At 38.4% G+C, this 26,173-nt stretch overlaps 3 protein-coding genes across 4 annotated transcripts; all 3 read right to left on the bottom strand.

Annotated features, from left to right (window-relative positions):
* Window positions 1-1,331: 1,331 nt before the first annotated feature.
* LOC139774172 (dynein axonemal heavy chain 7-like) lies at window positions 1,332-17,363 on the bottom strand. The gene is made up of 48 exons (XM_071709225.1): window positions 17,281-17,363; window positions 17,044-17,190; window positions 16,748-16,942; window positions 16,171-16,547; window positions 15,852-16,073; window positions 15,377-15,674; window positions 14,795-15,142; window positions 14,453-14,718; window positions 14,177-14,330; window positions 13,850-14,076; window positions 13,574-13,775; window positions 13,264-13,498; window positions 13,072-13,187; window positions 12,682-12,960; window positions 12,251-12,508; window positions 11,887-12,171; window positions 11,576-11,824; window positions 11,122-11,467; window positions 10,885-11,054; window positions 10,679-10,810; window positions 10,382-10,603; window positions 9,823-10,274; window positions 9,458-9,652; window positions 9,181-9,328; window positions 8,887-9,108; window positions 8,632-8,804; window positions 8,240-8,549; window positions 7,888-8,133; window positions 7,573-7,802; window positions 7,295-7,514; window positions 6,995-7,183; window positions 6,493-6,867; window positions 6,190-6,362; window positions 5,863-6,108; window positions 5,511-5,798; window positions 5,173-5,364; window positions 4,868-5,094; window positions 4,386-4,759; window positions 4,146-4,326; window positions 3,882-4,070; window positions 3,227-3,824; window positions 2,947-3,157; window positions 2,846-2,854; window positions 2,685-2,702; window positions 2,305-2,539; window positions 1,992-2,143; window positions 1,633-1,914; window positions 1,332-1,558 (listed from the first exon to the last, which is right to left on the bottom strand). The coding sequence occupies exons 2-48, from the start codon at window positions 17,113-17,115 to the stop codon at window positions 1,352-1,354; spliced, it is 10,995 nt and encodes a 3,664-aa protein (XP_071565326.1). The 5' UTR covers window positions 17,116-17,190; window positions 17,281-17,363; the 3' UTR covers window positions 1,332-1,351.
* On the bottom strand, window positions 17,144-18,289 carry LOC139774085 (dynein axonemal heavy chain 7-like). Its single transcript, XM_071709034.1, has 4 exons — window positions 17,858-18,289; window positions 17,548-17,700; window positions 17,298-17,454; window positions 17,144-17,190 (listed from the first exon to the last, which is right to left on the bottom strand). The coding sequence occupies exons 1-4, from the start codon at window positions 18,287-18,289 to the stop codon at window positions 17,144-17,146; spliced, it is 789 nt and encodes a 262-aa protein (XP_071565135.1).
* Window positions 18,290-19,292: 1,003 nt separating this feature from the next.
* On the bottom strand, window positions 19,293-25,186 carry LOC139774178 (uncharacterized). 2 transcript variants are annotated; one of them, XR_011718530.1, is made up of 5 exons: window positions 25,050-25,186; window positions 23,831-24,067; window positions 23,721-23,739; window positions 22,779-23,025; window positions 19,293-22,065 (listed from the first exon to the last, which is right to left on the bottom strand). XR_011718530.1 is itself a non-coding variant. In XM_071709235.1 (5 exons), the coding sequence occupies exons 2-5, from the start codon at window positions 24,029-24,031 to the stop codon at window positions 22,019-22,021; spliced, it is 372 nt and encodes a 123-aa protein (XP_071565336.1). In that variant the 5' UTR covers window positions 24,032-24,067; window positions 25,050-25,186; the 3' UTR covers window positions 19,293-22,018. The 2 variants fall into 2 exon arrangements, 1 of the variants encoding a protein (XP_071565336.1); XM_071709235.1 differs by having other exon boundaries at window positions 22,921-23,025.
* Window positions 25,187-26,173: the final 987 nt, after the last annotated feature.

Here is a 26,173-nt window from a genome sequence, read left to right as displayed (position 1 = left end):
TTTAATAGATTGAAAAACTTGGCGTCCACGATTCGCAGTTGCTTCGAGAGATCATTGATCTCATTGGACTTCTCAAACAATTCGTGATATCCCGCATGAAGAGAACTCCTGAAGTAGAATGCACGCACGCTATCAATTTGCACGATTGCCGGACGAAAGTAGCGGAAACTTTGGCGGAACTTGAAGGTAAACTGAATAAAAAAATTCTTTTGTTGTAAAAGAATACGCATTATTTCGGACGCGGGCTGAAGATATCGATTGATAGCTTTGCAGGAGATGTCTGGAGAACAAGACTCGAGCTCCGAGATCCTTCTGAGGGATATCGTTACCTGCGTAAACGATGAGGAGGAGATCATGCGAAGCATCAGGGAGACGTCAGAAATAGAGATACCAAGAGAAATGTACTAAAAGATTTAATTATTTACTTGAACAAAAAATTGTATCGCTGTAGTGTGTTCTAGAATTTCATAATAAACTTTATTTTTACAAATGGTAGGGAAGAATCAATGCGGGAGATGCTGATTGTAAGAGAACGAGAGGAAGCGCGAAAGGAACTGCTACGATCTGAAATAGATTCGGCAGAGCGCAGATTGCACGACGTTATAGAATCCAATGCGACATCCGAGAAGAAGCTTTTTGATATATGGTAAATGCGGAGTAATCTTCATAAAAAACGCGGTTTAATTGGAGAAGATTTATTTGAGGAATAAACGTTAATTAATTTATATTTCAGCGCAAAAGTCGAACAAGAATATATCGCTTTCCTTGCTAAATATGATTGCGACATCGGCGCGTCTCATACGATGACAGAGGAACTATCGAGAGATAATGAAGCTGTTAAAGCAAAAATTAAAGAAATGGAGGTTTGTAATACGTTTAATCTCGAATTTAATATGTTTTTAATATGTATAATTCTGCCGAGCTATCATTGGTTTCTTTTTTATTAGGATCAGCTGACCGTGCAACGGGAGCTGTACGTTCGATTCAAGAAGGAGCGAGAAATCGCGCTGATGATAGCTTTCACCGAAAAATTGCAGCTCTTTAGGCGCAATCAAGCTGCTAAGATCATTCAAAGAGCATGGAGGGCGTACTTCGAGCGTATTTCCTTAAAGAAACGACGAAAAATGAAAAGGAAATAACCGCTTTATCAGACTTCCATCAGCTTCGTGTTTGAATGAAGAGATATATGATATCAGTTTGTCAATATATGCAATTTTCACGCGACGAAGCAAAGATACAGCACCGAAAATAATTTTTTATGTGCTAACAAAGACACATAATCTGTTGCCGTAATGAGAGAGTTCTCTAGTTAGATAGAAGGAAAAAGCTAGTGACGTTATATTGGTTTATTTTATTCACTGAGTTGACAAAGCATAGCCGCTCCTCTTAAAATCCAATGTTCGGCTGGCTTCACCGTGGGCAATCGTACAGCTATGACGAAGTTTGTGGAGTGACCAGTGGTGGATAATACCCCGCGACGTTCGCTGGTTTTATAGAGCGGGCAGACATACGATCGTCTTTCTTCGATATCCTGCTTCTTCATCGGTATCAGCAACAGCTGGAAATATATTGGGTAAAAGGTAAGTTTTATCATTGATCTATAAACCTTCCTTACGGAATAAGTACACTTACAAAGGGTACGTTGTCGTAAAGCACTTTGGGAAAGCTCTCTTTTATACACATTTCCTTCATATCGAATCTTGCGCCGTCCAAAAATAGTCCGTAAATGTAAACGCCATCCTCGGGCGCGATCGTGAAGACAGTCTCTTTCAGGATTACGAAATCGAACGTGAGAAGATCTATAGGGATCTGATACTTTCGTGCGTAATTTTGTAATATCCCAGTTAGAAACGCTTGCGTAAAATAAAATCCAGGTAACCAGAATGTAACGGGCGGTCCTTCTTCATACCATTTCTACATAACAATAAATTCATACATATACTTTAAAATACTTTAAGAAAATAAATAAAAGTAGTACCATAGATAATCACCTGTAAAAATGTTAAACGTTGTAAAAAGTCATTGATATAACTGCCCAAAGGTTTTAAAGAAGGGTAAGAATTTGCTTTCCACAACAGAGGTAACTTGCTCGTCAAGATTGCTCCGTAAATATCTTCAAGTTCGACGGACATTACGATCAAACCTACGGTATTGCAGGATTGCGATAATATATATAATTTTCAAGATGTTATTTTAATTTTTATCACAATACTCTTATTAGAATATGAAAGATTGATTTGATAATTTAAATTAATTGACAATATCTCGCGTGCATTTCTTTCTTCGAGGAATGAATAGATATACCTTTGATAGCTTTTCGTACATTGATAAGGCTACTCCTGATACAACGTAATAATTTGTTGAATCTATCTATCTCTTGCACTAACACAGTGTTCATGCTTTGGCTGTATAACGTAGGGTATTTAGCAAGTGCTGCAACGAGATCGTAATCATTTGGAAGCTTATTTAAAATTTCTGTTGCAACACCATAAACTATCTCATCGTCAGAGGTTTGCCTCAAACCGGATTTAACGGCTTCCTAGGAAAGAAGAACATTATCTTTGCTCAAATTATCTTGATCCATTTAGAATTTTATCTCATGCGCTCAGGAAGAATCAGATCAAGATTTATTATAGTAACCCATGATATCAAGTCGTAATTTCGAAAAGCGATATGTAACATACCTTAATTTTCCAAAGATCCTGAGAGCGAGCAGTAAAAAAAGATAATTACATAAAATACATAATATTTTATAATTATATAAAATTTATTAGCGGTTAGTATAATTAATCAAATTATAAATTAAAATTCCATTATTTTTTATGGCAACATCATAATTACATACCGTTCGATCCTGAATAATGTTTGATAAAATCAAGAAAAACGATGATAATTATAAAATGTAATAATCGTTATTTTCTTAAAAATTTAAGTATATAAATTTACCTGAGTGAGCAGCAATGAAGTGAATAGCAGGTCTGTCTCTCGCTGATCTTTAAGAATATCGGCATTATCATGCATGCCAAATACACTTGGTTCTGTAATTATTGGAAGTTTCCTCGTATGTGCGATATATGCTTCGTATTCTCTGGCGATCGGACAGTAATAAATAGTAGACGATGCATCAAAGTAGTATATTTCATCGGTCAACAGTTCCCTGAGTAAGGACGTAAGTAATAATCTTTTGATCGATTGATAAAAGTTACCACAATTCACTAATACTCACGGACAATAGAACTTGGACAGGATAGTATTCAGTGTTCTACGATCCCATTCGTCCGTAACTCTGCCTCCATAGTTGCATTCACCCGTGAGATACATCAAAGCGTCGAACTGCACGTCCTGATAATCGTCCAGGAACATCTTCAATTGCAGAGCGCTGATCCTCAGATCGGTCTCGTTGAATTCGTATTGGATGTTCCAGCCGATCGGGCCGAACTTCCGTCTCTCTTGTACGATAGCATGGAAAAAACACAACGAGTACAGAAGCTTCTTGAAGTACTCGCTTTGAATGCAGCCCTCAAAGAACTCCAGATTACTGATTGGATCGCTCGCGTAGGATCTCAAAATGTTGGCCCTGAGTCCTTTAGGCGGCTCGTTCGTAATCTTGATGCCGTTCTGGAGAACCGATATAGGAAAGTGCTCCGCCGGATAACTGGTCAACCATAGCCGGAAGTCAGGATGAATCGTATCAGGTATCAGACCCTCGCATATCTTCTCCAAGGTTGGCATCCAGCTCTTGGCCAAGTGACAGTTTTGCAATACCACCCAGTTACCGTGCAACACACCGTTCTTTATCAATCCCTCCGCTATTGGCCCTTGACCTGAAACAATGATATGGTTAATTTCACGCGACAAATCTTCACGCGGCAAACACTTACCTTGGCCGAGAGACAAATAGAAAAGACGTTTAGCACCGTAGCCTTGCTCGTCAGCAAATGTCCACAAAGTTTGCGCCGGATCGGCGCCGGGAGTCAGGATGAATATCAGTGGAATGCAACAATTAGAATCCGCGAAGGAAGATGCCAAATCAAAAGCTGGTGCTTCTATGTATTGCGTGCCCAGTTGTTCTACAACATTCGCATTATCGGAATAATCATTGATGTCCGTTCAATTTATTCAATTGATATTTACTTGTCTTTTACCTTCCACCAGCAACTGCACTGCTGGGATAATTTTATCGGGACGGATACATCGCAGAATTAACAGTCGTTCGAATAAATTTAAACTGTCGTATGGCGCTGGGAAGCGCTGTTTCTGCGGTTCTCTCGAGTCGAATATCTTCTTCCACTCGCCAACAGCGTTAGAGAACGATTCTCTGATGCCCTACGGAAGTGCATTCTATAATAAATATCAAATTTCTGATTGATTATACAAAAATTTACTTCGAATCCTTTAACATTATCCAGTCTGCACAATTCGTCCCAATGCTTGACAAGCAGCCACTCGGCGGGATTAGCATATGGATTCTCCAAACCTATCCCACCAGTTAATAGAAACAACCACTGGTTCGTTGTTTTCAACGTGTCGCTTGTTTCGCGCAGATTAAAAACGAGAAGCAACGTAAACAATAGCTTATCCTTTTCAAATAAAGATCTACAGATGTTGACGTAAAGGGAATATGTGAAGTATTTGGTCAGATTCTTCAGACGTTGCTCGATATTATCAGTCAGCTCTGTGTGATCGATAGCCATGTTGAAGAGATTCACAAACCAGGCCAATGAATATTGATACATTGGATCTACGTTAGCTAGAGACGCTGCAAAAAGAATAATCCGGTTAAAATCTGTTTAAAACTTCCGCTTAGAAATGTATCAACAACTTTTCTTCTATTATTGATCAGATTGATCTTCCACGATTGATCTACCTATCGTGAAGAAGAGTATGGTCGAATAGACTGCGATAGATTGATACTGCAATCTCGCGGCGTCGATCGATTTTTCCGTAACTTCTGTGGCCGTTTGCTTCACTTGAATATCATCGCTCAAATTTTTGGACACCATTAAAATATCAATAGCTTCCTCGTCCTCCAAAATGTTACCTTTCGCCACGGAAAGTACTTCTAAGATTTTATTTTCTGTCTCTTTCAACATCCTATCATAATATCAGATAATGTAAAAAAAATGATATAAGTGAAATATACATAAAATCGAAACGTATCAAAGAAAATACTTTTTGTTCGCGGCACTTTGTACAATCAAAGCGTTCTTTTCCGATTCCAAATCAGGCCTTTCCTTCGCGACCACAATACCGAGCAACTGATCCTCTAGACCGCTCGGTGTTATCATAAAATTCAGCAAAGTTACTCTTACCGCTATTTCCGGCAGATAATGAGGATTCCTTAACTTTGTCGTGATGTAAAGCCTGTGTGTTATATGTACCAATATGATAAGCATTATACATTATATATTATGTGCAAGAATATTTCGTCTCAAGTTTCCTGATCATATGTCTTCTTGTACATATGTAAAACAGATGCAATATTTTGTACGCATGTAATTAAAGCATACCTAAAATTAGTATTATATTCTACTACGGTGTCGCCCAATTTTACACATAATGCACCAGCATGCTTGAACGTCTGTTTGAGAAGTATCGGCTCAAGAATAGCGTCTAATTCCTCTTCTACGTTTTCCAAGAGTACCGGTTGCCCAAATTGTATTGCGTTTTCCAAGGTCCTCACATAATCAAGTTGACTCAATCGAATAATGCTTATATTGTTCTTCTTCTCCATATTTCTTATCCATTTATTAGCTTGGCTTTGTGGATCTATCATCAGTGGCCACCTTCTGGCATTTCTATAAAAAAACAACGTTGATATTACGCGATATAACACGTTACTGAAATTACAATTGGACTTACGTAACGATAATTCCGTTGTCGATGGAAAATACGTCGGCGGGCAACCCGGCGATGTTCCACGATCTGATCAAAACCGGATCGCCGAGTACATCACGCAGATGGAAATCGTGGCTGCAAATCATTTGCATATCCGAGCACAATTGCACCCACTCGCTTATCTGTTGCACACGAAACGGCATGGTGAACGGGCCCAAGTAAGCCACTACACCAGAAGCGATTAGCACATCCCCCGTTAACCGATAATATCTATATAGAGAGTAAAAAGTCAAATTTAATATGAATATTTGCAATAATCAAGAATAAAGATCTGCTTCAGACAGATCTTACGTCTCGCCCAATTCCGTGGCGGTTTGGGACCAACGTGCATATTCCCCGCCTAATCCCCCGATGAGATCCTCGGCCCGCTTCAATTTTGTCTCACAATCCGCCACCTGATCCGACATCGCTTGAAACTCCACTTTTCTTTTGCTTAGAGTTTCTTGAAGATCCAACAACTTTTTCTAATAGCGGATTTTTAAGAAATTAAAATTTTTAAATATAGGATTCATAAGTATACATATATTATTTCTTGAATTTGTCTTATTTATAATCTGACCTTGTAACTTTTGTATTGATATTCGTAATGCATACCTGTACTTGGCGCAATTGTTCTCTCTTAGTGTTTAATTTTTGTATAGCATCGTGATAAGCAGCTTCAGCTCGTGCTAGGGCTTGTTTTTTAGGAGCAACGATTTTCGCGATTGTATCGTATTCAGACATTGCGATAACCCAACGGCATAATCCTTCGCAAGCCGTTGATACCTTCTTGATCTTCTCTGGATCAAAGTCCGGATTGATCAGATATTCCTTCCGTATCGTTTCTATTGCCTTATCCGGTATATTATCCTTATCAAAGTGAAGTAGCGAGTCTAAAAATTTAGCATCGCTGAGCATCCTCAAGGCGGCCTTCCAATAATCATCAATATATACACCCTCTTTCGTCAGCACCCTCTCTGGCTTTATTTGCTGCAATAATTCACTTGAATTACAACAATATATAAGCAATTTAATTAATATCTGAGTAATTATTATGTTAGATTTTTTTTGTAAATAACAATATATACGCCGTTTTTCATTGCACAATGCCTTGTACCTTGAGGACGCAAACGCTCTCCACAATGAGCTTCACACCATACGGCGGATGCTTCATTGCTTTCACTATCGCGATATCTGCCAATGTTAACGTGTCCAACGCTGCTTGAGCTCGATTTAAGATAGGCATAGCTTCGGCCAAATCGGCATCGCATTCGGCTCTTATCACAGCTGCTTCATTCGCGACAACCTATATGATCATAACTTCATATAGGAGCACAGTTTTATTAAATTTGTATTTTACGTTTAATATCAATAATATATTATTGCGTTAATAATATGATATGTTGTACGATCTTACTTCAGCCGCGGTTTCGTCGACTTTGACTACTTTCTCAAACTCTGCGACTTCCTGATTTTCTTTCTCAACGTCGGCCAGCATTCGCTGGATATCCTGCGTGGCCGCAATCAATTTTGGTTGCAATTGTTTCAATGTATTCTGCATCTCCGTCACTTGATGCTGCGCGCTATCCAATTGTCCTAATCCACCCTCGTACCGAGTCTTAGCGAGCAGCACTTCTCTGTAACATTATGAAAAGTTGAACAGGAAGATTCAGGGCCTAACGGAATCAGACTTACCCACGCTTCTTGTCGAGTAAGCTCTGAAAAGTCTTGATCATTTCGAGATAAGACGTAGGCGTCACATAATTGCGTCTATTTAAACGAACTAAGAATTCGTCACTTAATTTTTGAGTGGATACGTGGAAGAATTGACACATGTCAATACCGACACTTCTTTCGTGATCAGTAAGTTCGACTGTAGACAAGAATTTCGTCGCGACAGCCAATAAGGCGTCTTCAGGCCATGGCTTAAACGATGAAATTAACGATGTAATATTATTTAAAAAATTGTTTTAACAACAGTAATAAAATCTGGTGACTTTATTTTAATACCTGGAACCAATCTATGGTGCAACAGTTAACTAAAGCCGGGAATTTCCTAATCCAATTTCTAAAAGCGTCGCCGATGGGAGACATAGTGACAACAATATGTAACTGATCGCGACAGATTTGCACGAATAGATTAAAAAGCGCCGCAGGGCTACCGTCCGTTTGCAACGCTCGTTCTCGTTGTTGATCAATCTGTTTCATCTTTTCGCATATTTCAGCCTTCTCATCAGCCGTGAATATATTGGGCACCTAAATAAAAATCGACATTGTTAAATTTTTTTACATGTTAGCAAAAATATATAAATGGACAAAGTAAGCGGATAAAAATAAATAATTTAATACGTTATTTATTTACTTCTCCTGAATTAAGCATATTGCTGATATCTTCCAAGAAGTTGGCCTCTTTAATCTGCATGTCGCTGAAAAGAAAAGTCGAATGCAAATCGGTAGCAGTGGCTTTCCTTAGAATAGCTTTGATATCCTCGTGCCATTCATGCAGGCCGTATTGTTGCGTAAGTTCGACTTGGAACACGTCGTAGTCGCAAATGTGCGACGCCAATCTGGTTAAAGACTGCCTTCCAGACCCGCCGACTCCGATGAGGAGAGCGTGACTCCGCGGTTGTTTGATGACACGAGCTATCCTTGACAGATGCTCGATCGCGAACCTTTACATTTACATTGAATTTAGCACAAGATCGGGCATTAATTGCAAATACCACATTTACCAAATTTGTAAGACAGATTTACCGAAACAATACCAGGTTCATAGGCTTCTTCGTCATCGAATTATACTCAGAAAGATACGTTTCCACGATCTCTCGCAATTGTTCTAGATCGTTAACTTCTTGGTATAAGCGAATATCTGCCTTGGCATCGGTAAAATCGCAATACATCAATTTTCGCAATTCATTTATGGTGATCTGTAGAGATATGCAAGAATGTAAGATATATATCAAAGCACAACTTTCTTTTTTATTAACTAATAAAACAATAAGACCTTACTCTTTTTATGTATTGTTTCTTTTCTGGAAGCAGGTCTTCAAAGAGTTCTTCCAATGAGACTTCCATGCGTTTCGTTAGTGTCACGCTTATTTGCTGTATCAACCAATTGATGTCGATTTCGTCGACGGAACGATCGCCAAATACACGAAGTATCTCGTGAACCCATAATCGCTTCATATTTGAGAGTGCGGGCATAGTTTCCGGAACCGATAAAAGCACTCCCTGCGTGATAATTGCAATAAGAATTTCTCTTGGAGATGTATAATAACAGAATAACAGGAAAATATAGGCAACCTGAATAACTCTGGAGAAATCACGAAGATTAAACATGTAATGGCATTTCGCAGGTGTCGGTAGCAAATTGCGTAAGCTTTCTTTGTAAATGTCTAGCGTTGCTAAAACGATTTGATCAATGCATGGATCAAATTCTTTGCTAAAACCCCTACAATACGCAAAGAAACATATACATATATTATAGACTTCTGAATTCTCATAAAACAAGATATTTCCTCGGGATAAATTTAAAACGTATTCTCTGAACATTCTATTAAATATTTTTAAATTTATAGACCTCGTATCGAGATGCCACAGAACAATTTTACTAAATATCGTGATCATAACGTCATCCTCGAATTCAGATATTGCCAGAACGAAGAAGTGTCGTTTGAATCGTGGCGTAACATCTTTGCCGGCAATTGGCGGAGCCATCGCGCACATTAATTGGATCTCGATCAATTTTATTAGCGTTCCTTCTTTTCTGTCATACCTACCGATAAGAAATTAATAAAAATTACGAATGTTTTACTGAAATTAAATTTAATACGCTACTTAAGGAATGTCTAAATATGTAATATTTTTATCCACAAATTATACATCAAAATAAAAAAAATCAGATATTAAGTAATCAATAACGACAAACAATTCAGGATACGTCACCATTGCCAGTGGTCCAACCATTGCCGCAATAATTCTATAGGCGGTTGCGCCCCAAATGTTTCTTTCATCGGCATCGAGACATCATCGACGAAGACGATCCATCGTTTACCTATAGGAGGACCGTAAACGCCCTTACGCCGGCGATCTAATTTGCTCATAATAATATCTTGCGTTTGATTAGCGGTAGTTTGCGCGGAGAAATTGATCAGCAACGGCTTATTCACCGCGGCGTTGTTCTTCTTTAATAAGAAGTCGATTATGTACACCGATTTCCCGGTGCCTGTCGGACCTACAAAAAGCACTGGCTTCTCGTGTTGCACCAGCATCTGAAAGAGCGCCGTGTACCGTATCGTTTCTACGGTTGGCACGATTATTTGATTGACAGGGATGTCACGGGGAATCGGCGGTGCTGATATTAACTCGTCCGACCATAATTTCCACTTTCCCTTGCCCTGATAAAAAGAAATAACAGACTTGACAGGATAAAATGTCTTCTTAAGAGATAACAATATTTATAGATGTTAAAATTCGGTAAATAAATATTTTCAAATGTTTTTACCTCCTTAATAAATCTGTAATCAAATACCAAATTATGCTTCGGCATGATAAATATATAGGGTTTTAAAGGTGGCAGAACGGATTCTTGTAATTTAAATATCTTCATCAGTGGAAATGGAAATTCTTTCTCCAGAAGCCCACAAAATAAAATGCTAAATTGTTCCTTATATTTGGCTTCCAAAGTGCCTCCCATTGCCCAGATGCACGAAAAGAAAAATGAGCCCTACATAAATATATTTAAAAGTTAATTATTACTATAACTTATAACGTTTGATTAATTATTTGATCAAATTCCAACTTCTATCTGTGCTCGAAGATCAAGTTCGCTTATATTTTTTACTACTTCTTCATTATAATAGTCATCCAAAAAACAATCCATGAGATAAGTGACAGATCGCAAAAGGTTTGAATCGGGCATCGGACATATTTCCTGCAAATTAACAAAGTGTGAACAGTATTTAATCATGATACATAATTCTATTATAATGAGAATAGATCTTCTACCTTTACATTGCACCGACGTAATAGGTGAAAAAGAGGTTTACAAAATCTAAGAAACAGCGATTCATACAGGAAGACTCGTAGCCATTCATCTATCACTTCTGGCAATTTGGCTATCCAAGAATTTAACAAGGGCTCCCATCCTAACGCTCCAGGTTCCATATAAATCATTCCTGTTATGAACGATTTGTCAATCATCTAATTCTAGATTTTACTATTATCATTAAAGGACTTATTTACCGCAACGAGATACCGTTGCCGGTGAAGCAGCTTCCAGATCTAATGGCTCGAATATCAGGTTGGTCGTCGGCGCCAGCTGAATGATCTCTCCGCTCATTAGACACAACTTTTTATTGTCGTCAAGAACGGTGTTCATACTCTCTATCCACATCGCGTCTATCGGACCATCGAAGACCAACCACTTTCGATTGTCGTTTGTCGAAGTTGCAAAAGCTCGATAGCTAACAGCCAGAATACCATCGTTCCATTCGTGGGACGCTGGATCAAATTGCCCATACAATTGTCCCAGAGTTATCGACTTCGGATTGATCACTGTTACCTCCACTTTGCGCTCGTTCATCAAATTCTGTTCGAAATCGATATTGAATTTAATCGTTATATACTGGTATAATTACTTCTGTCATTTTTTATGACACGAATCGCTGAGGTAACAATTAAATTTCGGAACACCTACATTTTCTTCGCAAATTTCGAGTGCGTCAGCCAGCATTTTGTAGGCCGTAGTCTTGCCGGCAAAGGGATATCCGACGATCATGAATCCGTGCCTGACCAACATCATCTCGTATATTTGCTGGATTTTTTCCAGAAACACAGGGACGCATTGGATGTTCGCAGCGGCGCATGCTTTATGTGCGGACGCGTTTAAGTGCACATAATTCGGCTCAGGAAGTTGCACGTTTGGAAAAAGATCCGAGACGATACCCTAAAATAACATATTTTTAATGACAATCCTCCCCTTATTTGCACATAAACGTATAAACATACGTGAAACAGCGGTATATCTTCGCTAAGAAACTTGGGCAAATTCACGTCCTTGATACTACGCAGAATTAAAATATCCTCGTTCTCTTCCGGATATCTCAATTTCAAATTTCCTGCTGCTATTAAAACAGACTTCACCGCTCGCATGCCGTAGTCGTAATGATTCTGACTGGACAGTTGCTCCGAGCATAATTTATAAGCCATAACTATTTTAACAGACAAAGGCCTTGCGTTGTAGAATCCATATGAGTACAAAATATTCTCTGCTATTAAGGCGTAATCCGGTACCTATCGAATATGAAGAAAATACAATATATTTGTACGGGAAAATGTAATAGGTTTTTTCAAGGCGCGTTTTTGAACTTACCATCATAGCTACTGGTCGGAACAAAGCTTTCAGATTGTCTGGCAATTCCGTTCTGCCAGCGTATCCCGGATTCATCGTGATGAATACCGCACAAGTACGATCCAATTTCAATTCTGTTTCTTCGAATATCAGAATCTCTTTCCCCGCTTGTATAGCTCGTTGAATAGTTAGTATCTGCTGCGCCACTACCGACAGGACTTCTAGATCAATGCGGTTGAACTCGTCGAAACAAGACCATGCACCCGTGCTGGCTAATCCCTGTAGAATATAATATTATTTTATATAAATTCAGAACAAGAAAATTTATTTGTTACATAAATAACATGCTATCTACCGTACTCAAATAAAATAAAATATTTTAAACTTCAGCTTGATATACAAATGTGTTTGTGTATCTGTACACTATCGGATTAAATGTTTCCAACACGTACTTTGAAAAATTTGCCCAGGGCGATATAATCCAATCCCTCCGAGCAATTGAATACGACGCATTGCTTGGCGACTGCTTTTGCCAAGTCTTTGGTAGTCTCGGTCTTTCCTGTCCCAGCAGGCCCTTCCGGAGCGCCGCCGAGATGCTGGCTGAGAGCACCGAACAAGGTGCGATAGCATCGATCGGTGAGCGGTGTTATCACTAATCGCGACGTATTGCCCAGGTACTCGTATGCATAGCCCAGCTTGGAGTTTATCATCATCGTGTACAAGTCGTCGTCCTACAGAACAGAAGCATGAATCTTATTATTGACGATACTGAATATGTACGATAACAAATGTAAATTATAACAAATTAAAAAGAAAGACCACATATATCTGAATCGACTCACTATCCAATAATATCTTAGTTGGCAAAGCCACTTAAAGTCCGTGACTTGATTTACACCTTGCTCGCATAACTGCGCCAACACATCACGACTGTGAACATCCAGCGTTACTAAAGCTTCTGCAAATAAAAAGAAGAAAAAGGGAATAATTTCCAGATCGATATAACTGAATACATTGCCAAACAGAATACCGACCCAAAGTCGTACGATTCTGCGTTGATAATTTACCACGAACAAGCTTGACGATTTCATTAAGTTCGTACGTGCATATTTCAACGTGATCTCTTAAACTTTCGGAGCCCTTCGGAAGCTTATCAGTAACATCTGTCGTCCAGTATAACTTGCTGACGCAGAGGACAGTCTGTCCCGGCCATTCCAAGGCCCATTGACACCTAGCTTTAGTTGGGAAGGCATTTTTGGCTCGTATCACCTAAAGGAAGATTGATTCAATATGTTTAATAATTCAATAATCCATCTATTTCGAGATCGTTATCGGCCAATTGACCTGAGCTTTCACGCTTTTTTTCATATCAGTTTCAAGCTCAAGGAGCCACTTTTCCACTTGTCCTCGCGCCGCCGTCGTATCGATTACGTCCTCGAGAATAATCACCTCCCCTTCGGATGACATCATAGCTGTGGCCTCCATAGCATCGGTGAAATTCAATTTTGCGATGCCCTCGAAACATTTTTTTAAGTGTGGCTGCACTCTACGATAATAATTAAAATGCAGAGTTACGAGCAATCGAACATATATGACAATAATCAGCGTGATAAAGCGTACCGCGTAGGATCCTTTGTCTCAGACAAGATTTCCAGAAGTTCATCGTTAGAGAGGAAGAAAAATCGCGGGAAGAAGAGCCTCTTCTTCTCTAGATAAGCGGCAAGTCCCTTTTGCACCAATTCAAGCAAATGGGTACATTTTTTCAAACGATCCAACATTTTGTCGATATCGACGACGATCATGACTGCTGGATTACCCGCTACGATTGTCATAAGTTCCCTCCAGATCTATTTCACACATATAATTCAAATTTTAAATCGTTTGAAATTTGTATATTGTATAAGTGGTAATGCGACGATTTAATTTACGTTGGGAATAATTACGAACTTTATCTACGGCGGTAAATCGTCGACTCTCCTCTGGCATCTGTTGCTGTATATCGGGCGATGAGAAGATCGGTTCAAGATACATCCATGTCGCTTGAACTTTGAGCCAATAATCCATAATATCTTGTAGCAAGAGCAATTTGGCTTCCCATTCTCTAATAGCATAGAAAATAGTGACAATAAATTTTATTTGACAATAAAAGTATAGCGGTACCGATAAAAAAAATTAAAACTTTTCTCTCTCTAAAGAGCTTTGTTTAAAGCTTTGTAAACCTACAGGGTTTCTTTCTCAAACGGCTTTATGTAAAGAGAATTCTTCATGGTCTGAGCCTTTGTTAGATGATCGTCAAGCAATAGCTGTATCTCTTCCACACTGGCGATGACATATGTGCCGGTGTCGCGATAAAGAGTGACGGTAAATGCAATATCCGCCCAATCGGAATACATTTTGAATAAAGCCCTCTCTAAATTACCCTCTTTAGTAGCCGACTCGGATATCACGTCAAATTTCGCGACATAGTCGCCTAGACCGTAGTCGAGAATCTGTGGACGTAAATACGATTACGATCTGCCAATGACAAACAGCAGCATAGATAGCATTAGACTAGTTTGCATTTACCTTGGCCAACGTCATGTATTGATCGACTTTTATCGGAAACCCAACAATTTCTGAAACCTGCTCCCAATGACGGCTTTTCAGGGAAGGATTTCCAAGAGTCAATATCACTGGCATGTGCTCTTTAAATTCTTCGATTTTCATTCTTACGATTTCTGCCAGCTTCCTCACTGTAGGTTCTTGAAAAGCCTTCTCCAACTTATATACCGTGCGATATGCAACGCCTGTTTCGTTCTCAATCACTTCGGGATCGTATGAGCCTATCATAGCTTCGGTCCAATTCTCGTAATTAGTTAAGAATTCGCAGGCGATGTCATAGAATTTTTTATAAGGTGCCAATTTATCGGCTATCTAATTATCAATAAAAATAATATTATTTCCTTCGTATAGAAAAATTTAAGGATATGTGAGATAGAAAATATAAATGTAAAACACCGAATTTCTAATGTTCTTAAAAATATAAAAGCTTTGCTTTAAGCATGTTATAATTTCCATAATTTGTTTACATCACTAAATTGCAAAAAAATTTTTAACATATATACACAGATAAATGTAAATCAACAAAATTAAATTATTTTGTATTACCTTCTTTCTTAAAGGATACCGCGACGTTTCCCAACCGAATAATTTTTCCTCGTCATTGAATTCTGCGATTGTATCCATAGCAGCAATCAATTTTTTATCAAGACTCGTAGCTTTCTTTTTATATCGTTGTATCTCTTCGATATTGCCCCAATATTGCAACTCGTTGCAGTATTTTTCATAAATCTGAAGATCCTGTTCAAATTTTTCGATTCTGGCTTTGAGCGTTGCTTGATATTCACCCGTTTTACTTGCAATTATCTCTCGGTGCTTTTCGAAAATTTCAGGCATTGTGTGATACCTGGATATGCGAGAATTTCAACAGAATTATTCACATTATTCAAAAATTTTAGATATATTATATGAACAAAAACTTTTCTCCACCTGTAATTACATTAACTATTCAGGTTTATTGTTACTTTGAGTTACAGAACAAATTTTACTGCGAATTAAATTAATATAATTAAAACGCGCTCACCAATGAAAAGCAAAATTATTGCTCTTCAACTCGACTGGCGTTAAATGGTGATAATCTGATAAAAATATTATATATTTCATTACTTCTCTCAACCGAGTCTCCAGTTCAAAAACAGTCTCTGTTTCAGATTTATGTATGAAAGCCTGCAATTTCATGAGTTCTGATGTGTTGGGCGGTATACTTAATGCTTGGTCTGCGATGTTTTGATAAACCTCTCCTATACTGATAATTAAAAATTGTTATTAAATAATAAAACTATCATTAGATTTTTTAATCGCAAAGTTATATATTTAAATATAAAAATCGGCGAGAAACGTACGCTCGAACTTTTTGTTGATAATCAGCGACCATTTTTGAAATTAATTCGCCTTTGAGGTGAGCAGCTGTAGAAGCGAGATGTTCTATAATATGATGTCTGCGAACTTCAAAGAGATCGGTAAAAGACGTCCAATGAAATTCTAGCGGAATATTCTTGCTCAAACGATCATAATAATCAACGAGTTCGCAATATTTCTGGTACGGATTAGGCGGTTGGGCCTTCACAAAGTTCCGAACGTAATTGATATCATTGTCGTTTATCAAACTCATATATTTATCAAACTCGCGCAGTTGCATTTCTGGGCCAATCCTATATTGTTCAATTAAATTTGATATGGCGTTTGCGTGTTGCTCAAGAAGATCCGAAGAAATCATTGGCTATGGAAACATATAGGAATTTAATAATTATAGTATTGTAATAATTTTATTAATAATTTCTAATCATTATATTAAGTGTACGTTGTTAGTGAGTTTAACAATGAAATAATTACTCGAAATGGTAGTTTTTAGCAATTAATTAATGATTTTATTAAAACATTTTACGATATTTTCTGAACAACATTACGTGACGTATATACCTTGAGCAATTCAGGTGAACTACTACTCGGACAAATCCATCCAAGTTTTACTTCCGCTCGTGATAACGTTGTTACAGCATCGTAAAGAGAATTTAGCAGCATTGAAAGTCCGTTCGCAAATGCTTTGAATGTGGGATCAAAAACAACAGATGTGTTCCGTACCACAACGTCTATATTAAAGCCACAATTTGTGTGCTGTACAAAATAATTATATTTAAATTTAACTTAATTGACCGAAATATATATTAAAAAGAAATTTTTAATCGAACATTAAAGTCTGTAAAATATATACATACACCGACATCCATGAGATAATCAATGTAGTCTTCCATTGAACGCAAGCACAAGTCTCGCAATTGATCTTCCATGACGTAGGCAAGACAATTGAAGAATCTATTATATTGCGGATTGTCGACCGGTGGCAAATTTCCCTTCTTCGAAGCCTGAATGTGAAAATTTTGACAACAGACGTAAGTTAACATCGATACTTGCTAGTACTTTTTATCGCTTGAATAATAAAGCAAATTTCTTACTGCGAGTAAAACGTTACAGATCTTTGGCAGCCACCGTTTGAGAAGATCATCGCTCGTGTCTCTGAGGATTCTTAAAAATTTGTAATCGAATTTCGAAAGATTGTACGATTGTCTGTACGACGCCAGCTCTCGTTTGTCTATTTGTTTGGCCTCTCTACGAATTACAAAATTATACTGGAATTACAAAATTATACAAAATTATAATGTATAAGAATCATTTCACGTATAACGATATTTTGATACTATGTGCCAACTTTTAACTTTTACTAACCCGTATTCACGATACCAGTAATCTAAAGTTTTGCGTATGCACGGGTGATACAGGATGATCGATCTCTTCTCCAATTTCGCTTTAATTTTTTTGTATTTAACACTGTGCTCCGGCGACAACAATTCAGCGATTTCTCGGGAGAGCAACGGCTGTAATGTGCACAATCGAGTGTGAAAGCGACCGTTGGATTATCGGCAAAAGGGCATGTTGTCGAACGCCGACCCAACATCAGGCGCCCAAAAAATTTGCGCGTGAAATAATACTTCATATATGTTACATATGGATCGTTGTAGACGTCGTACTTACCGGAGCGCAGAGCGCCTCCTCGAAGGGTTCCTGCAGCACAAAGTCGACGATCGATTTTTTCATGCTCCTAACATAGTCAGTTTTTAATTCCCGAATCAATCGGTCGAAGCACACGTCGTGTCTCTCCTGCCATTCAGCGGACACCATGCTCGTGATCTTCTTTAACGTGTCAGAATCTAAGGTGCCTGCATGAGCGTCGTCAACCTCATGAAGAATGTAGTAGTAATACCTCAAGAGATTCTTGTCTTCCTCCGTGAGCCAAATGTCGGCGATATCGTCGACGTCGCTCGGAGCTGCTGCTGTTTGTCCGCAAACGCTATCGTCGTCTAAAGCCGTCCGCTCTTTTGCATAGTCGCTGCAAATTTCCATTTTATCTTCGCGCCGGCTTTCGTCGCATTTCATCGGCCCTTTGATCTTCTTAATCAGATGCATCCGAAATTCGGCCCTCCGTCGACGTAGCGACATATAATAATCGTCCTTGTGAAAAACCATTTCTTTTTCCTTTTTCTTTGACGCCGTAGTGTCCCTTTAAATCATTTAATAGTTTTCTAAACAAAATTTTACATATAATTTACGTGGTATAAACTTACGGGAATATGTATGTGTTTTGCAACAAGCAAACGATACTTTGCGAATTGTTATAGTAACTTACCTGGGCAAAGTTTCGCATGTCTGTGGTAAATCGAAACTCCTCAGTTCATCTTTAACATATTTTTTCAAGCGATCATACGCCTTTCGATGCATGTGATAACTTTTGAAAAGCTTGGTATTGGGGCAATATGTATCGGAAGTGGATTTCATCCAATCGCAATGCTTTTTACGAGATTTCCTGACGGGTGGCTCTTCACCTCGCTTTGTTATTCCTGTGCACGGTTCCGATCGACAAATGTCAATTCCTTTGTCGCTTTTATCTTGTTCCATGGCTTCTTCTTTTCTCTGAGTTTTATCTTTCTCTTGTATACAACGCGGGCTCTCCATCGTGTAACCATCAAGTCCTTTACACTTTTTTTTTTATCGGAATTGTTACGCTAATGTAAATTCGAGAACATTAAGCGCGTGTACGTATTTTAGGTAAGAGAGGTAGAAAATTATAAAATAAGAGATAGTCATTCAACCTCTCTCCTTCAACTTACCGTTACAACTTATCGGTTCTAGGTTTCGTCTTGCTTGGTAAGGGGTTTGCAACGCAAACTTTGCGTTACCATAGCAGTCGCAATAACATGGATACACGTTATGTCAATTGTAACATAACTCCGTTTGATATCTTTACTGAGTTATTAACGTGTAATAATGCAATATGCATTGATGAAGCAAGAAATAATTGGAAATTAGCATTTGTGCAAAAACAAAAGGACGCCTAATCCGAGAAATATGTAATAAAGAAATAAGGGAAATTGAGGGATATATTATATGTATAAAAAGAACGACAGATTGCTTTCTTCTTTTTAACGTAAATATTTATTGTGTATTTATATACGTGACAGCTGTTTTTCAGAATAATACTTTCATAAGTGCGGTGAGTCTGTCGATAGTACGTGTCTGGTAGCTTGATATCTATCAATGGCCGCTCTAGCTTGCGATTTCGCGGTACCGAAGATGTGAAGATAACGATGCAATATAATATATTTTTCCTTTATATATTGAGTGTTCCGGTAACGCAAAATACAAAGTTCATCGCGATATTAAATTTTATATATATCTGTATTTATATAACGCATATATATATGTACATATATCACGACATAATTCACACACATTTGATTGTCACTCGTCTCTGATATACATAATACACTGTTGATCCCTCTATACATCTAAATAGGCAACGTGAAATATTTCTTTGCGTGTAGTCTCTCTCTTTGTTCCGGGAATATGCGAATGAAAATTCAGTTCAGCAAATTATCAGGGACAATCTGCTAAGTGTATATGTATGTGTGTGTTATATGGGTACGTGTGTGCAAGAAAATAAACATATTGGACCCCCGCAACCTCCTAGCATGCCCCTTGCACACTATAATATGGTCGGAATTAAAATATGCACATATAGACGAACGATTAAGAGCGAAAAGGCGACATTTTAAAGGGCACACCCGCTCTTGTTAGCTTTTTGCCAGTGAAAATACGTAGGCGGCACATGCTCCGCAACGGCGATTCGTGGCCAAAACGAGGACCGCGTGGATATATTGATTTTCTTTCCAACACCTTTCCAATGTTCCGCCGATGTATTCAACGTCGAAATATAGTCATCGCCGTTTACGTGCGCGGTTAGTGACACGTTACACAGGGATATAAGTAAACCGCAAACGATTTGTATCGATCCTTTCTTTTGACATATTGCAGAATATATTTTGGAATATCCACAGAATACTCCAAAATAAAGGACAAATGTCGAGGACGCTTGCCTCGACATTTTGTCGAATCAGTTGTTTGTGAAATCAGATCTTCCACCAGAATAAGCACAGACAGATTTGAATAATATTCATTGAGAGAAATTCGACTTTGAACTCTGTTCCAAGTGAAGCTATACTGTCACATGTATATCGTGTTTTCTCCGAGAATACCCTGTGTAACGATGCAATTGTACAATTATATCTAACGGCTTATAATGTTGACACAGGTACATTCAATGTGAATACGGATAACACACAGCGCTTTGAAAACGTAGTCGATTAATTATTGAAATTTATCTTCGCAACCGATTAATTTCTCCATTATAACGCGATTCGAGCACAAGTAACCTTTTCTGTAGTCTTAACGAGGTTTTACAGATTCGGGAAGAAATAAATAAGATAATACTACTCACACACCTACATTTCTGATAATGATACACGTGTTGATAGTCCCATATACCAACGGTATTGATCCGATTCTCCTGTGCCTAACAAGCAATAGCCTTACGGTTATCTATAACGGAATCCTCTTTGATAATTTTCCCAAAGCCAAAACTAATATTGACGACATCACGGAACACAGTACGTTTGACTAATTCTCTTGTTTGACGTTCTATGACACATAAATACACGTAAAGTGTACAGCTTGATATAAATTTTCTAGTTATATTCACATGCATTATTGCTATGCTTGATGATGTCTTCAAACTTGAACAGATGTTAACTATCTCCAGTTTATATCTCTGAATTAATTGAAAATTGCGTCGTATCCCTTTCAGATATTCAACAAATTGTGAACCGTTAAGTTAAAATATGTCACAAGATATAACGTTTGTCAAAATATAATATAATCTTTTTACAATTTAAAATATCCGATATGTCAGATCTTATTCATTCCGTAAACCTCGATAATGTAATATGTCATCACATCTCTTTCTAACTTTTTTACATTTTGTCATTCATAAACTCCAATATTTCATTATTCAATTTTTGTATAATATAAAATTAGCTTATACACACACACATCACTTTTTTTTTTGCTAAATTCACAGAGAAAAAGGTAAAAACATTAAAATCGAAACATTATACGTTTTGTTTAATTGTATATAAAAGTCCATTTTTTATATACGTTAGATCAAAGCAAGTTTAATATCGCGAAGAATGCGAGAGGAACTATTCGTCACGCGGCATTATTGCCAAGGTCCTCATTTGAGAAACTTACAGAATTGGAAGGCATAATAGTAAAAGTGACTCTATCTCAAAGTTGAACAAAATAAGAAACTAACTATTGCCATATTTTTTCATCAAACTGCTCTACAAGGCGACGCAGTTTGCTCGGAAATAAAAGTACACGAGCCACTTCCAATTACACCTATAGTTACCTCTTCCATTGAACACTAATGTAGCTTCCTTCACGCCCGGCTGCACAGCAGCCACAGCAGATTAAACTCTCGTCTTTTTTCACGAGACATCAGAAAGATTTATCAGGGCGTATGTCGACAACGACGATTCGTGTGCCGTACGGTACGTCTCCATTGTTTACACACGATTAATACATTCCCTAACGACGTGTTCTACTCCAGCCAGATCGAGATTTAGAAAGCCGCGCCGATTTTTCAAATAGGATATGCGATGTCTTCAGTTTGTCCGCACGAGTAATACGCGACTCGAGATACGACTTCACAATGGAAAGAACTTAATTCTATTTTGTTTCTTTGTTTGCTTGTGGCAAGCTCGCACGACGGAACGGAAAATCCGGGGAGTCGTCGAACGGTTAAGGTCTTGTGAAGCGATACCGGTACGGAGTCCAGGTGAACAGTTCTAAGGGAAAAGAATACATATCCATTGTATATCCATCGTTCGCTTGCCACATCTAAATATTCTTAGCATGCAAGTGGTGCACCAGCGCGAAGAACGTCACTATCTTGTCGTTTTCGCGCCGCTTGGGATGCAAAATTAGCATGCACTCTGAAAACGATCAGCTCGCTTGCGTTTGAAAATAAAAATATTTCTCCTCCTCCTCCTTTAACTGATTATTAACTTCCGCTCTCTACCCTCAGTCTGCAGTCTGTTTCGATGCAAGCTGAAGTTTCCAGTTACGCTTATTATTCGATGATGAAACATGCCGAATTGCTACGGATCTACTAACTGATTTGTAAAAATGTCCAGGTGAAGAAGTTTACAGTACCATCTGATGAATTTCCACATGATAATCAAAAGATCTTGCGAGATAAGCGCGTGTCGTGACAAAACATCTTTAAAAGAACGTCTGATGACGAACTGTAAATATCTTACGTGCTGTAAAAATCTACATCAAAGGATCGAAACAAATAATCGAATGATTTATCGAATGATTAATACCGAACGATTCGACGGCAATCAGCCATTGGTTTCATACTAGAAATAATATAGTCCAATGTGGACTATAAGAACATCGTTCTTCGCCGATTAGCGAAGTAATTAAAACAAGCGTTTTCACAGAGACCGGCTCGATACTTGAATTGATCGGTGTGGTCGACTCGTTCTTCATCTACCTGTAGATGATATATGGGTGGATGTCTGCGGCCTGATGGTGATGCGATATGACGATGAGAGCGTTATGCAAAACTACTTGTTTGTAAAGGAGGCTGGCAATAGCGTGGCGACGGTCACTACGTGAATCGCTCTACGATTTACCATGGTTAGTGAAGCACGGACAAAGCGCATTCAGAATACGATTGCAGAATCCACGCGCTCGATTGTTCCAGCCGGCGATGGTATCGCCACCCTTCAATCTACTACCTGCACACACACACGAATAGCCAGCGTGTTATAAATATCAATCTCGAAAGATAATTATAATTGCGCGACGTTCTACTTTGCAAGTAGCTCTACGGGGTGTCCCACCCGACTTGATCATCTGAAATATCTCCGTTGCTATTGATGGCACGGGAAAATGTGTAAGAAAAAAGAGTGCGAAAGAAAATAAGTTAATAACTTAGCTGTTAATAACTTGACAATAAAGTTAAATGATTAGCTTATAAATATCGATCTTGCTTGCCTATAATCTTGATTTTCCATTAATTTTTTTGTTTACATATTTTCCCGTATCGTTTACGGAGGTATTACACGAACATGAACATATTTCTACTTGGCGATTCAAATCTGCGTCTATTCAATAAATTATTGCTTATTTAATTATTATATATTTACCTATGTACCGATATCTATAAATTTGTTTAATTATCTCTAGCGATCTAGCAATTTAGCGATCTAGTAGTCTACATTTATTGAACCATCTGCCTTTTCTTGCTTACTCTTTACCTACTTTTTCTTCCTCTAGCTCTCCGAATATAAAATATTTACCATTTTTTATTTATATCCGCCTTCTTTTCCTTTGTTATAGCCGACACGAGTCAATTGAGAATGTTTCAATCCCGTAAATTAGAACATTTGAATCGTAAAAATCAGAACGTAAGTGGTCGATTTGTACTTACCTTCGCCTGTGCCATCTCCCTGAAACACAAACAGGAAATATTGCATTACCCAATCTTCACGATATATATACCTAACTATTTTTAATTTAATAAATCGTAAAGTCGTTTACCTCCGACTGAATCTTTCTTTTCGAAGCCTCCGTAGCGGCGGTCTCTATCACTTCGCTAATAAATTTCGTAGTTTCTCTCATGAGCTCCTCGTCCTCCTTGAAAGCCTCTTTCCTCTGCTCCAACGTTCCCATCATTAAATTCTTCTCGTGTTCATTCATATTCATAGTGCAATGGGACGATATAGACATCTGATTGGTCATAGTATCATCGACGACGGTAATTTCCGTGTCCTAGACCTTCGCAATTAAAATTATTTTCGGTCAAACGAAAGAATCTTATGTGAATCAGATGCAGAATTTTTCTTAATTTATATGTATCAGAAATATTCAGTTACCTTAGATAATTCAACGTATAAGGAATATTAAATAAAGCATAACTAAAATAATTTAAAATAAAAGATAAAAATCCGATGTTGAACGATACGGATAGTCAGTAATTTTAGATTGAATTATCTCTTCCTCTCTTCTCTCTCTCTCTCTCTCTCTCTCTCTCTCTCTCTCTCTCTCTCTCTCTCTCTCTCTCTCTCTCTCTCTCTCTCTCTCTTTTCTCTCTGTGATCATCGGCTTGATATTAATTCACTAACAAGATCGTCGCGCACGACCCCTCATATTTTCGAGCCATCCGCGCATATACTGGTCAATGATCGACGGCGAAAATAGGGGGTTGAAACCGATATAAATTTCGATACTTTCAAACTTCGATATTACAGACACGTGGCAATGATCGGATATAAATTAAATTTATTTCTGAACGAAGATATACCCTGTGCCGCGATTATAATTCTTTAAAGTGACACGGATCATTATACAGCTTTCTTCATCGTTAATATTTGTTATTTATATTTTTAAATTATTAATTAAGTAATTTATTTATTCCTTGTACGAATGAGTTTCATACAAATAAACGCTATAACTGCGAGTGATAAATTATGATCGTTGTAGATAAAACTTTGGTAATTCTACAACTTATGTTGCAAAGATTGATAAAGAGATATAGTTTTGTAAAATTACTCTAACTAAACATTTGATGTTAAATAAAATTTATAGAATATACTGTGCTATATATACCTAGATGTTACAGATAATAATGCTAAATTGCTTTCTACGTTTAAAAAAAACAGTACATTCTATCTACGTGCGTGTGAATCCTTTATGCGTTTATCCAATTTATTATCTACATTTAATCCACATTTTGCGATCGTACATCGATAAAACTCACCGAAGTTACATTGGTTTTGATTCCAGCATCCAATCGGCGTTCGAAACAGCCGCCGAGATGAATGGTATCATTGTTGAATTTCCAATTAGCGCAGTAATATGTATGACAGAGAGACATCGACGTAAATACGACGGCGGATGACGGATGTGCCACAGGTGGTGTGTGTTGTTTCACCGCGTACGCACACCGACACCATACGCAGCGTATGCACTGGTCTCTACGTACACGCGCGGGTATCCCGGGGATGCCGATGACGTGGTCGCTGGTCGCCCAAGGCCGGGCCCAAGACGAGTCGACAGCGTCGAGGTCGGCCGCGTTTATTTAATCGCTGATAAAGGCCTGGATCTGGTGGCACCGAGCTATCCCGAGCCGAGTAGCCGGTCGCTCCGACAGAAACCTCCGGAAGACCAGGAGACTCGTCGACGCTTAATGGACATGGACTTGGCTCCCTTGACGGGGTGGAAATATGGGGATGGTATATTCCTCAGTATTCGCGGCGCCGAACAGGGCGTAGAGAAGCGATTAGAAACGGGTAAACCCTCATCTTCCCTTTCGTCGCGTCTTCGACGGGCTCTGCGCTCCGTCAGGTAATGATCGACGCGGACCAGACGAAGCTCTCTTACCCGACTGGATATCACCCCACAGCCAGACCCTGAAACGGAGCATGCGTCGGGGGACCAGGCAGCTATTAGGTTTTTATATCTTCGCTTCTATGCCTCTCTTATCTGCCTGCGCGAATGTGTACACATGCGCGTACACATACGCCTGCACACGGCATTTACTGCCCTTACCTCGCAGATACGCCAAGTCTGTCAATCCACTGGAGCAAGGTGGCATTTGATTCATTAATATCAATCGTCGCGCAAACACACAACGCTGATTTATCATTCGCAAAATCTGGAAAAACGGATGGATTAGAAACTAGGAAAGAAATATTTATTTCACAACGCTAGAATTCGCAATCCTTATCTAGATTTCATTCCGTTTTTCTTTACGGAAATAATATGTAAATACGTACCTGCATACAACAAGATTTATTGTAACTGCTGCATTGCTGTGTGTGAAGAATTTTAAAAAACGACTCAGTCCTCCTCGCTAATTTTTATTTCGCGTGATATGCCACT

Source organism: Temnothorax nylanderi, unplaced genomic scaffold (genome assembly GCF_030848795.1).
Source record: "Temnothorax nylanderi isolate EJ_2023f unplaced genomic scaffold, tnyl_v1.0 TNYL_tig0074_pilon, whole genome shotgun sequence".
NCBI classification, from domain to species: domain Eukaryota; kingdom Metazoa; phylum Arthropoda; class Insecta; order Hymenoptera; family Formicidae; genus Temnothorax; species Temnothorax nylanderi.
The sequence above is the reverse complement of the archived record's forward strand: the minus strand, read 5'-3'. Positions and strand labels throughout refer to the sequence as shown.